This window comes from Hibiscus syriacus, unplaced genomic scaffold, assembly GCF_006381635.1.
Source record: "Hibiscus syriacus cultivar Baekdansim isolate YM2019G1 unplaced genomic scaffold, ASM638163v2 tig00011718_pilon, whole genome shotgun sequence".
Lineage (NCBI taxonomy): Eukaryota > Viridiplantae > Streptophyta > Magnoliopsida > Malvales > Malvaceae > Hibiscus > Hibiscus syriacus.
The window spans coordinates 767,807-779,979 of NW_024062254.1; the positions used below are offsets into that span (position 1 = coordinate 767,807).

The window sequence follows — 12,173 nt, forward strand, 5'->3', positions numbered from 1 at the left end:
AAGTTTTCCAGCAAACTAAGGTGGAACATGTAGCAAAACCTGGTTTGCTACAGCCCCTGCCTGTTCCTAATCAAGCCTGGGAATCATTACTATGGATTTCATTGAAGGATTGCCTACTTTCTTCAAGAAAACTGTATTTTGGTCATTGGATAAATTCACCAAATACAACCATTTCTGCCTCTATCTCATCCTTATTCAGCAGAGGTTGCTAAGCTCTACCTAGACAGTGTTTATAAACTACACGGCCAGCCTAAAATGGCCATTTCTGACAGAGATAAGACCTTTACTAGTTTGTTTGGAAAGAATGATGAAACAATTGGGTACAAGGACATTGTTCAGCACTGCTTATCATCCTGAAACGGATGGACAAACAGAGAGGGTCGTCAATCAGTGTTTAGAGCAATATTTAAGGGGCATTTGTTTTTATCAGCCTAGATATGGGCTAAATGGCTACCTCTGGCAGAGTGGTGGTACAACACACTTACCATACGAATTTAAAATTAACTCCTTTCCAGGCTTTATATGGTTACAAATCACCGTGTTTAGAGCAATATTTAAGGGGCATTTGTTTTTATCAGCCTAGATATTGGGCTAAATGGCTACCTCTGGCAGAGTGGTGGTACAACACCACTTACCATACGAATTTAAAATTAACTCCTTTCCAGGCTTTATATGGGTACAAATCACCTACTATGGTTTGGCCAACAGATACTACAGTTCAGTCAGTTAGTGAAATTATGACTGACAGGAAGCATATAAGGCAATTGGTCAAGCATCAATTAGAATTAGCCAGTAACAAAATGAAGTAGCAGGCTGATAAAATAGAACAAAAAGGGTTTTTCAAATTGGAGATTGGTGTACCTGAAATTGCAGCCTTATAGACAATCTTCGATTGCCCTGCGAAGAATCTTAAGTTAGCAGCCAAATATTTGGACCATACAAAATAATCGAAAAAATAGGTGAAGTAGCTTATCGACTGGATTTACCTGATTCTGCAAGACTCCACCCTGTATTTCATGTAAGTCTTCTGAAGAGATTCATCGGGGATTCATCAATGACTGCTACAGATCCTCCTGCCATAGACGAAGAAGGTCAGTTGCAAATAAAACCCTTGAAAACTGTGGGAAGACGTATCGTAAATAGAAATGGAAAACCAGTCACTCAACTTTTGGTTCGATGGCAAAACTTGGATGCATCGAATGATACTTGGGAAGATTATTCGTTTCTGCGTGGCCAGTTTCCTACGTTTGATCCTTGGGGACAAGGCTCGTCTCGTGGGGCGGGTATTGTTTTAGTTGGAGAAGAAGACGAAGAACGAAGGAATGAGCAGGATTTGGGAATGAAGAAAGGAGGTTAGGGATTTGGGAGAAAGAAGGGTTAGGGATTTGGAGAGTAAATTGGGGATTGAAATCAGAAAAGGAATTGAAGCACGAGGGGAGTTTGACTTATCTGATGAAGTGGAGGCGGGCCAAGGGAGTTTGGTGCGAGATGGAGTGGCCCAGTCAATGGCCCAATACCTGAACAGCAAAAGGAATCAGTTTGTTAAGCATTCAGTTATAGAGAATTGTCAGCTGGCATTACTAGATTTACCCGTACGAATTTGTAACTAAATAATACCTCTTGTAGAGCACATTTCCTTCTAGGATTTGAATGAATGAGAATTTCCTTTCTGTAAATACTTTTCTTCTTCTTCTACAACCTTTCTTCTTCGATAATTTCTTCTCTTTTATCCTCAATCTACAACATTCCCCCTGTTTGTATGAGTTTGAGGATTAAAATATGGACATGAATTTATCCGAGATTACCAGTGTGCTAATATGTGAAGATTAACTTCTATGACATAAATTTATCTGAAAATACCAATACATTTACTCATTTTGGTAGCCTTATTTAATTTCCCCCCATTTGTTGGCCTTGCAGTGTAACTCGTGCCCAGGCTGGAGCCTGTAGGGGATTGAATACCGCAAACATCATGGCTTCTGCAATCGAAGCCCTGGGAATGTCTCTTCCTTACAGTAGAACTATGCTCTCGAATCATTTTGATTGTGAAGTTGACATTCTGCCTTTTCCTTATTGTTTCTTTGTATCTGACAAGCTCTTCAATACCTGCTGAACACCCATGAAATTGGATGAATGTCGTTTGGCTGGAAAGTGTCTACTGAATTGTTGAAAATGGATTTAAAACCCCAAGATATCATCACCCCGCAAAACTTTAAATAATGCAATGGTTTGTTGTCAAGGCCCTAGGTGGATCAGCCGATTACGTGCAACATTTGATTACCATAGCAAGGTTAGAACTGAGTTTATGCCAGATATCCCTCAGGCCTTAAAATTATTGAAAATTTAGGGAAATGATCTTGGAATTGTTCATGCAGGTCTGTTGGTCTAGAATTGACGCTTGATGATTTCCAGGAGGTTAGTAATGAGGTCCCGTTTCTGGCTGATCTGAAGCCCAGTGGCAAATATGTCTTGGAGGATGTACACAAGGTATAAGATTAACTGCAGATCTTCTGCATCATTCTTATTTTTCAAGTTTATTTTTTCTTCCTGTGCTTAAGAACCATGACATCAGTAGCTTTCTCAGTATATGTTATCTATTCTATCATTTCAATAAATGGGAAAAATGTTTTGATAGATTGGAGGAACAACTGCTGTGATTCATCATCTTTTGGAGCTTGGATATCTTGATGGGGATTGCATGACTGGTATGTCGCTTGGATTCTACTTAGATTTCTATATTTATTGCAATTCTAGAGCTTTAATTTTCAATATTCTTAAATATTTGCTACGATGATTTTTCTACTGTAGTAACTGGGAAGACATTGGCAGAAAATGTTAAAAGCTACCCCCTTTTACCTGAAGGACAGGTAGTTACTGTTATTTTTTCCCACAGTTTTAACGGCATTTGTTTAAAAATGCGTAGCTGCACAGTTACTTGTCAAATGCTATGATTTGAACTATTTGTTGTCAGTTGGTACTGTTATTTTTTCCCCACAGTTTTAGCGGCATTTTTTTAAAAATGCGTAAGCTGCACAGTTTACTTGTCAATGCTATGAATTTGAACTCTTTATTGTAAGGTTGGCACTATTGTTTTTTCCCAAAATTTTAATGGCATTTGTTAAAAAAAATGGCGTAAGCTGCACAGTTTACTTGTCAAATGCTATGAATTTGAACTCTTTGTTGTAAGGTTGGCACTATTTTTTTTTCCCATAGTTTAATGACATTTTGTTTAGAAAATATGCGTAAGCTACACAGTTGTCAAATGATATGAATTTGAACTCATTGTTGCAAGGTTGGCACTATTGTTCTTCCCATGGTTTTAATGGCATTTTGTTTAGAAAATATGCGTAAGCTGCACAGTTTACTTGTCAAATGCTATGAATTTGAACTCATTGTTGTCAGGTTGGTACTGTTGTTTTTTCCCACAGTTTTAATGGCATCGTTTTTTTAAAAGCGTAAGCTGCACAGTTTACTTGTCAATGCTATGAATTGAACTCGTTGTTGTAAGATTGGTACTGTTGTTTTTTCCCACAGTTTTAATGGCATCGTTTTTTTTAAAATGCGTAAGCTGCACAGTTTACTTGTCAAATGCTATGAATTTGAACTCTTTGTTTTAAGGTTGGCACTATTATTTTTTCTCACAGTTTTAATGACATTTTGTTTAGAAAAAATGCGTAAGCTGCACTGTTCACTTGTCAAATGCTATGAATTTGAACTCAAAGTTGTAAGGTTGGTATTGTTGTTTTTTCCCACAGTTTTAATGGCATCGTTTTTTTTAAATGATTAAGCTGCACAGTTTATTTGTGAAATGCTATGAATTCGAACTCTTTGTTGTAAGTTTGGCACTATTGTTTTTCCCATAGTTTTAATGGCATTTTATTTAGAAAATATGCGTAAGCTGCACAGTTTACTTGTCAAATGCTATGAATTTGAACTCATTGTTGTAAGGTCGGTACTGTTGTTTTTTCCCACAGTTTTAATGGCATCGTATTTTTTAAAATGCGTAAGCTGCACAGTTTACTTGTCAAATGCTATGAATTTGAACACATTGTTGTAAGGATGGTACTGTTGTTTCTTCCCACAGTTTTAATAGCATCATTTTTTTAAAAATGCGTAAGCTGCACTGTTTACTTGTCAAATGCTATGAATTTGAACTCTGTTGGAAGGTTGGCACTATTATTTTTTTCCACAGTTTTAATGCATTTTGTTATAAAGAAATGCGTAAGCTGCACAGTTTACTTGTCAAATGCTATGAATTTGAACTCATTGTTGTAAGGTTAGTACTGTTGTTTTTTCCTACAGTTTTAATGGCATCATTTTTTTAAAAATGCGTACGCTGCACTGTTTACTTATCAAATGCTATGAATTTGAAGTCATTGTTGTAAGGTTGGCACTATTATTTTTTCTCACAGTTTTAATGGCATTTTGTTTAGAAAAAATGCCTAAGCTGCACAATTTACTTGTCAAATGCTATGAATTTGAACTCATTGTTGTAAGGTTGGTACTGTTGTTTTTTCCCACAGTTTTATGGCATTTTTTTTCAAATGCGTAAGCTGCATAGTTTACTTGTCAAATGCTTTTTCCCACAGTTTTAATGGCATCGTTTTTTTTTAAAATGCGTAAGCTGCACAGTTTACTTGTCAAATGCTATGAATTTGAACTCTTTGTTGTAAGGTTGGCACTATTATTTTTTCTCACAGTTTTAGCGGCATTTTGTTTAAAAAATTGCGTAAGCTGCACAGTTTACTTGTCAAATGCTATGAATTTGAACTCTTTGTTGCAAGGTTGGCACTATTGTTTTTTCCCAAAGTTTAATGGCATTTTGTTAGAAAAAATGGCGTAAGCTGCACAGTTTATTGTCAAATGCTATGAATTTGAACTCTTTGTTGTAAGGTTGGCACTATTGTTTTTTCCCACAGTTTTAATGGCATTTTGTTAAAAAAATGCGTAAGCTGCACAATTTACTTGTCAAATGCTATGAATTTGAACTCATTGTTGCAAGGTTGGCACTATTGTTCTTCCCATAGTTTTAATGGCATTTTGTTTAGAAAAATTGCGTAAGCTGCACAGTTTACTTGTCAAATGCTATGAATTTGAACTCATTGTTGTAAGGTTGGTAATGTTTTTTCCCACAGTTTTAATGGCATCGTTTTTTTCAATGCGTAAGCTGCACAGTTTACTTGTCAAATGCTATGAATTTGAACTCATTGTTGTAAAGTTGGTACTGTTGTTTTTCCCACAGTTTTAATTGCATCGTTTTTTTTTAAATGCGTAAGCTGCATAATTTACTTGTCAAATGCTATGAATTTGAACTCTTTGTTGTATGGTTGGCACTATTGTTTTTCCCACAGTTTTAATGGCATTTTGTTAAAAAAATGCGTAAGCTGCACAGTTTACTTGTCAAATGATATGAATTTGAACTCATTGTTGTCAGGTTGGCACTATTGTTCTTCCCACAGTTTTAATGGCATTTTGTTTAGAAAATATGCGTAAGCTGCACAGTTTACTTGTCAAATGCTATGAATTTGAACTCATTGTTGCAAGGTTGGCACTATTGTTCTTCCCATAGTTTTAATTGCATTTTGTTTAGAAAAAATGCGTAAGCTGCACAGTTACTTGTCAAATGCTATGAATTTGAACTCATTGTTGTAAGGTTGGTAGTGTTGTTTTATCCCACAGTTTTAATGGCATCGTTTTTTTTAAATGCGTAAGCTGCACAGTTTACTTGTCAAATGCTATGAATTTGAACTCATTGTTGTAAAGTTGGTACTGTTGTTTTTTCCCACAGTTTTAATTGCATCGTTTTTTTTAAATGCGTAAGCTGCACAATTTACTTGTCAAATGCTATGAATTTGAACTCTTTGTTGTAAGGTTGGCACTATTGTTTTTTCCCACAGTTTTAATGGCATTTTGTTAAAAAAAATGCGTAAGCTGCACAGTTTACTTGTCAAAAGCTATGAATTTGAACTCATTGTTGCAAGGTTGGGACTATTGTTCTTCCCATAGTTTTAATGGCATTTTTTTTATAAGAATTTCATGTCTCATTAAAAACATCCTTCTTGATTGAAGGTGCTTGTTGATAAGCTCCTTAATCAGCGAAGGAGGAAAAAAGTGCCTTAGGATATTATTGAACAAAACAATAATATACAAGATACAACCCTAAAAGTAAAGTAAACAGACAGGTCAACACAAGGCAACCTTGTGACCCATAAACATCAACATTTAATCAACCGATTCCTTCTTTAGCTAAGGCATCAGCCTCTAAGTTGGTTGTCCTGCTTACCCATCTAACCACACCATCGAACATATTAAGCCAGTAAACAATGTCTCTAACCAAATAAGCATAAACATGAGGACATAATTCAGCCCCCTTAACCCAATCCACTGCCATCTTTCTGTCACTTTCAATAATCAACCTGTCTTTGATCCTCGCTCGAAAATCAGCATAAATCATTAGCGCTTTTTGAATAGCTTTTAACTCCATAAATGTTGGAGGCCCCGGACCTGCAGTCTCCTTGAAAGACCTTAATGTAGTTCCAGAGGAATCTTTTAAAACTCCTCCTAAACCACTCTTCTTCCAATCCTTAGTCGTAGCTGCATCAATATTAATTTTCACAAAACCCATAGGAGGAGGATGTCACGGAATAGAAGACACAATCATATTAGAATGGGTGGAACAAACGTCCCCTAAGGAGGGGTCTGAAATGAGAGTCTTTAAGAATATACACCCCTTTATTCTTCGCTAGGAACCATGAAGCAAGCCTAAACCTTGCTAAGAAGAAGAATTCAACCTCATCCAACTTCCCTCCTTCAAAAACAATTGAGTTCCTCAATTTCCAAGTAGTCCAAATAACTACCCCTGGAATGAGAGACCAAATCGGAGAATTAGTCTTCAACGCATCCCAATTCAAGAGAAAACTTTTAGCATTATAATGAAAAACAGTTTGAATCTTCCAGAAGTTGAGAAATTTATTTCAAACAGCCCACACCACCGAACACGAGAAAAACAAATATGAAGGAGACTCTTCTTGCATCATGCAAATAGGGCATAACAGATTCTGAATTCCTTCTATTCCTCTTTTCACCAGTTCTGTTTTAACAGCTAACCTCCCTAGAACAACCTGCCACAAAAAGGACTCCACTTTTGGTGGCAGCTGACCACTCCAAACAATCTTACACCAGAAGTAGGCCTCATCCGAACCTAAAGAACCTGATGAGCATAGATTGACAGCAGATTTCACAGTGAACAACCCATCCCCAGACCCTTTCCAAATCATCCCATCCGAATTATCCAAATTTAGAGCAAAAGCCGAGATGATAGTCATCAAATTAGCCCACTGCTCTATCTCCCAGTCATTTAAATTCCTACGAAACTGCACATCCCAAATCCAGCCGAAAGAGCTATACTCCCCAAACTCAAATAATTTGCCTGTTTTGTTAATCGAAATGGAAAACAGTCTAGGGAAAATTAGTAGAAGTGGATAATCCAAAACCCAATTGTCCTGCCAGAATCGAATAAATTTACCATCTCCGACTAAAAAAGAATACAAACTTCTCAACTTTGAGCCGATAGGGCCATCTTTAAAGTGGTTATTAACCACTAATCTCCAAATCCAAGATACTCTGTTTGGAGTCTTACTATCAAACAATAACAAAGATGGGTCCAAATTATATTTAGAACAAATAAGATCCCTCCAGACAGACCCCCTTTCATTTGCAAACCTCCAAGCCCATTTTTCTAGAAGTGCTCTATTCATCAAATTTAGATTCAGCACACCCAAACCCCCCTCCATCTTTGGTCTGCATACATTCAGCCAGCTAACCCAATGGATCTTACTTTTTTCAGCACCCCCTCCCCATAGGAAATTTGACATCAGTGAATTCAGGGTTTTAAGAACCGAAACTGGTATCTTAAAAAGAGATAAATAGTAAATAGGAAGCGAACATAGTACCGACTTAAGCAAGACCAGTCTCCCTGCTAAAGAAAGAGAGGCAGCCTTCCATCCTGTTAATTTTTTGGAAAAATTACTGATTACAGGATTCCATATAGCAGCAGAATTCCTAGAATCCCCCAAAGTAAGCCCTAGATATTCAGAAGGAAAGCTTCCAACAGAACAACCAATAGTATTAGTCCACTCATTCACATCCTCATCATTCAAATTCACACCAAAAAGCTTGCATTTCCTCAAATTGAGCTGTAAACCCGAAATAACTTGGACTACACGAAACACCCTTTTTACATTTAGAATTTGCATTTTCGAAGCACCACTAAAGATAATGAGATCATCTGCAAACTGTAATTGAGAAAGATTAAAAGACCCCTCTCCCCTCCCAATAGCCAATCCAGAAAACAACCATTGTGAAACAGCCTTTAAAATCAGTAAATTAAGGAGTTCACCAATCAAATTAAATAGCAGAGGGGATAAAGGACATCCCTGCCTAAGACCCTTTGCCATAGGAATTTCCTCAGTAGGGACTCCATTAACCAGAACAGATACTGAAGCTGTTGAAACACATTTTTTGATCCAGCCTCTCCACCTTGAACCAAAACCCATTTTCTCCATAACTAAAAACAGAATATTCCAATCCACCAAATCATAAGCTTTCTTGAAATCAGCTTTGAAAACACAGCCTTTGAGTCCACTTTTCCTCAAAAAATCAATTCTTTCATTGGCAATTAACGAGCAATCTAATATTTGACGGCCTGGTATAAAAACGAATTGTGTGGGACTGATTAAATCTGAAATACAGCTCCTCAACCTCCTTGAAAGACACTTGGAGAGGATCTTATATAATCCACCAACTAAGCTAATAGGTCTAAAGTCATCAAGATCGCCACTATTAGAAACCTTAGGGATAAGAGTAATAAATGTATGATTAATACCGTGTTCCCACTCTTTTCCCAAATAGAAATTATTGAAAAATTTCATAACATCCCCCTTAAGCATATTCCAGAATCTTTTAAAAAATCCCATATTTAGACCGTCTGGCCCAGGAGCTTTATTCCCATTACAAGACTCAATAGACTCCCAAATTTCCTCCTCGGTAAATTCTTTCTCTAATCTCAAACTCTGTTCGAGTGTAATACTAGAAAAATCCAGCCCAATGTCTTCCACTTGAAGAGTAAACTGATCATTGAAAGCCTTGAAAAAATGATCTCTAACTGTTGATTTAATAACATTCGGGTCATGAACAAAATTGCCATTGACAAGAATAGCATTCAATGCATTTCTTTTCCTCCTAACTGAAGCACATGTATGAAAATATCTTGTGTTTCTGTCGCCATCTTCTACCCACTTCGATCTTGAGTTCTGGAACCAAATCTGCTCCTCTATCTTATACAGCCTCCATAGTTCTGCTCTTGATCTCTTCAACTCAAGTGCTATCTCAGAATTGTAATCAATTAGACCCTGATGAATATCCACCTCTAGCTTTTGAATTTTCGATTCAAGATCAGAAATCAAATCCCCTGGAAACTTGTCTCTCCTCCCTACCCAATTTTTTATTGCCATTTTGGTATTCTTCAGTATGCTGAAAATTCCAGCATTCCTCTGGTTTTTCTTACAATCTCGAATTGATAAGCTGACCACATCCTCGAATCCGACTTCATCCATCAGATAATTAAAAAGTTTAAAAGGTTTCTTTCCCCAATTATCCCCACCATTTTCAATAATTACTGCATTATGGTCAGACACAGACCTGGGCAAAAGAGATTGAGTTAAATCTGGAAATTCGGCTAAGAACTGGCTATCAACCAAAAATCTGTCCAGTCTAACATAGGTTGGTGAATCTTGGTTATTACACCAAGTATATCGACCCCCACTCAATTGCAGATCAATTAAACCTGTGTTCAGCAAAAAATGACTAAAAATCTCTACTGAATTCCTATTTTGGGCCCTACCCATCTTCTCGTCCTCATGAAGATAAACATTTAGGTCCCCTCCAACACAAATATGATCACTGTAACCTCCAATGAACATGCCTAATTCTTCAAAGAAGCCTCCTTTCTCCTCCTCAAAAGAAGGACCATATACATTGATGAACCTACATCTGAAATTATTTGCACGAAACCTCCCAGAAATAGCTATGAATCTACTGGAAACAAATTGATTATCCAACACAAAAATATTGTCATTCCAGCAACTTAGTAAACCCCCTGAAGCACCAACCGAAGGAGACTCAATACATCCTTGCAAGTTGTTTAAACCACACCTTCTAGAAATAGATTTTTGAATTTTCTCCAATTTAGTTTCCTGTAACCACAAAAAATGAGGGTAGTGATGATACAGTAATCTCTGCACAACCCTTTGCTTCTCTTTTCTACCCAACCCTCTGACATTCCAAGTCACAATAGATAACTTTAACATCATCATATAAAAAAGGAAAAACCTCCCTTGATCTTCGCCGAGAAATCAACCTTCCCTGAGAAGTCAATCATTCCTAACAGTCTCCGAGCCATTATCAAGACTAATAATTTTTTCAATGAAAGTCTTCTTCCCTTCCTTGAAGGAAATACCTAGCAACTGACAGACTTCCCAAGTTGCCATGGCTTCCTCCACCAATTTCGAAAATTGAGGGGAAAAGACAGTTAACATATTAACCAGGTCCACAGCTTCCCTTGTTAAAATTCTTTTTTCCCTCCTGAAATTCCTGCAAATCTGTGAAGCAGAAAGTAGGGTTGATGTCCGATCCTCAAAATGATTATTACAAAATAATGGAACCAACGCTGTATTCTGCTTAATAACAGAACAAGAGACATCAACATCCTGTTCAGATCCCCTGTTTTCGGAAGAAACCGGTTGAATAAAACCTTCAGGAGCATTTTGATCTTTATTCATAAAAACCTGACAGCCACTTTTAGAATCCTCCTTCCTCGAGCTTAGCCAAATTCTTCTACCTCTTGATCTTCTGTAGACTCTTGAAAAGCGACCGCTGCTCCTCTTCCCACCAATATTTTTAATTGATAAACCAGCTGAAACTGGAAAACCCAGTTTCCAACGATTCTGACTCTTCTTAATTTCTGCACAACCATTGTGAATTACTGAACTTCTTCCCCTCTCACAAGAAGATGAAGCGCTACACTATTGTTTTTTCCCACAGTTTTAATGGCATTTTGTTTAGAAAAATTGCATAAGCTGCACAGTTTACTTGTCAAATGCTATGAATTTGAACTCATTGTTGTAAGGTTGGTACTGTTGTTTTTTCCCACAGTTTTAATGGCATCGTTTTTTTAAATGCGTAAGCTGCACAGTTTACTTGTCAAATGCTATGAATTTGAACTCATTGTTGTAAAGTTGGTACTGTTGTTTTTTCCCACAGTTTTAATTGCATCGTTTTTTTTAAATGCGTAAGCTGCACAATTTACTTGTCAAATGCTATGAATTTGAACTCTTTGTTGTATGGTTGGCACTATTGTTTTTTCCCACAGTTTTAATGGCATTTTGTTAAAAAAAATGCGTAAGCTGCACAGTTTACTTGTCAAATGATATGAATTTGAACTCATTGTTGTCAGGTTGGCACTATTGTTCTTCCCACAGTTTTAATGGCATTTTGTTTAGAAAATATGCGTAAGCTGCACAGTTTACTTGTCAAATGCTATGAATTTGAACTCATTGTTGCAAGGTTGGCACTATTGTTCTTCCCATAGTTTTAATGGCATTTTGTTTAGAAAAATTGCGTAAGCTGCACGGTTTACTTGTCAAATGCTATGAATTTGAACTCATTGTTGTAAGGTTGGTACTGTTGTTTTTTCCCACAGTTTTAATGGCATCTTTTTTTTAAATGCTTAAGCTGCACAGTTTACTTGTCAAATTCTATGAATTTGAACTCATTGTTGTAAGGTTGGTACTGTTGTTTTTTCCCACAGTTTTAATGGCATCGTTTTTTTTAAAATGCGTAAGCTGCACAGTTTACTTGTCAAATGCTATGAATTTGAACTCTTTGTTTTAAGGTTGGCACTATTATTTTTTCTCACAGTTTTAATGACATTTTGTTTAGAAAAAATGCGTAAGCTGCACTGTTCACTTGTCAAATGCTATGAATTTGAACTCAAAGTTGTAAGGTTGGTATTGTTGTTTTTTTCCCACAGTTTTAATGGCATCGTTTTTTTTTAAATGATTAAGCTGCACAGTTTACTTGTGAAATGCTATGAATTCGAACTCTTTGTTGTAAGT

The 12,173-nt window shown here is 36.7% G+C and overlaps 2 protein-coding genes across 2 annotated transcripts; one reads left to right on the plus strand and one right to left on the minus strand.

The window, feature by feature from the left end:
* Positions 1–2,014: 2,014 nt before the first annotated feature.
* On the plus strand, positions 2,015–5,569 carry LOC120204785 (dihydroxy-acid dehydratase, chloroplastic-like). The gene is made up of 5 exons (XM_039204803.1): positions 2,015–2,290; positions 2,376–2,487; positions 2,636–2,705; positions 2,809–2,867; positions 5,435–5,569. Exons 1-5 carry the CDS (start codon positions 2,220–2,222, stop codon positions 5,567–5,569), a joined length of 447 nt encoding a protein of 148 aa, XP_039060734.1. The 5' UTR covers positions 2,015–2,219.
* Positions 5,570–6,226: 657 nt separating this feature from the next.
* On the minus strand, positions 6,227–11,223 carry LOC120204786. The gene is made up of 5 exons (XM_039204805.1): positions 11,194–11,223; positions 10,446–11,081; positions 6,981–10,253; positions 6,683–6,890; positions 6,227–6,594 (listed from the first exon to the last, which is right to left on the minus strand). The coding sequence occupies exons 1-5, from the start codon at positions 11,221–11,223 to the stop codon at positions 6,227–6,229; spliced, it is 4,515 nt and encodes a 1,504-aa protein (XP_039060736.1).
* Between the last annotated feature and the right edge of the window lie 950 nt (positions 11,224–12,173).

Bases quoted from the DNA above. Each gene is read 5' to 3' on its own strand.
- LOC120204786 (XM_039204805.1), bottom strand. From the start codon at position 11,223: ATGCCATTAAAACTGTGGGAAAAAACAACA. The intron at 10,254-10,445 runs GTTAGGAATGAT...TTGTGGTTACAG, and splicing joins TTGATAATGGCTCGGAGACT to GAAACTAAATTGGAGAAAAT. The intron at 6,891-6,980 runs GTTTGAAATAAA...GATGCGTTGAAG, and splicing joins CGTGTTCGGTGGTGTGGGCT to ACTAATTCTCCGATTTGGTC.
- LOC120204785 (XM_039204803.1), top strand. From the start codon at position 2,220: ATGCAATGGTTTGTTGTCAAGGCCCTAGGTGGATCAGCCGATTACGTG. The intron at 2,706-2,808 runs GTATGTCGCTTG...TTTCTACTGTAG, and splicing joins TGATGGGGATTGCATGACTG to TAACTGGGAAGACATTGGCA. The intron at 2,868-5,434 runs GTAGTTACTGTT...CATTGTTGTCAG, and splicing joins CCCTTTTACCTGAAGGACAG to GTTGGCACTATTGTTCTTCC.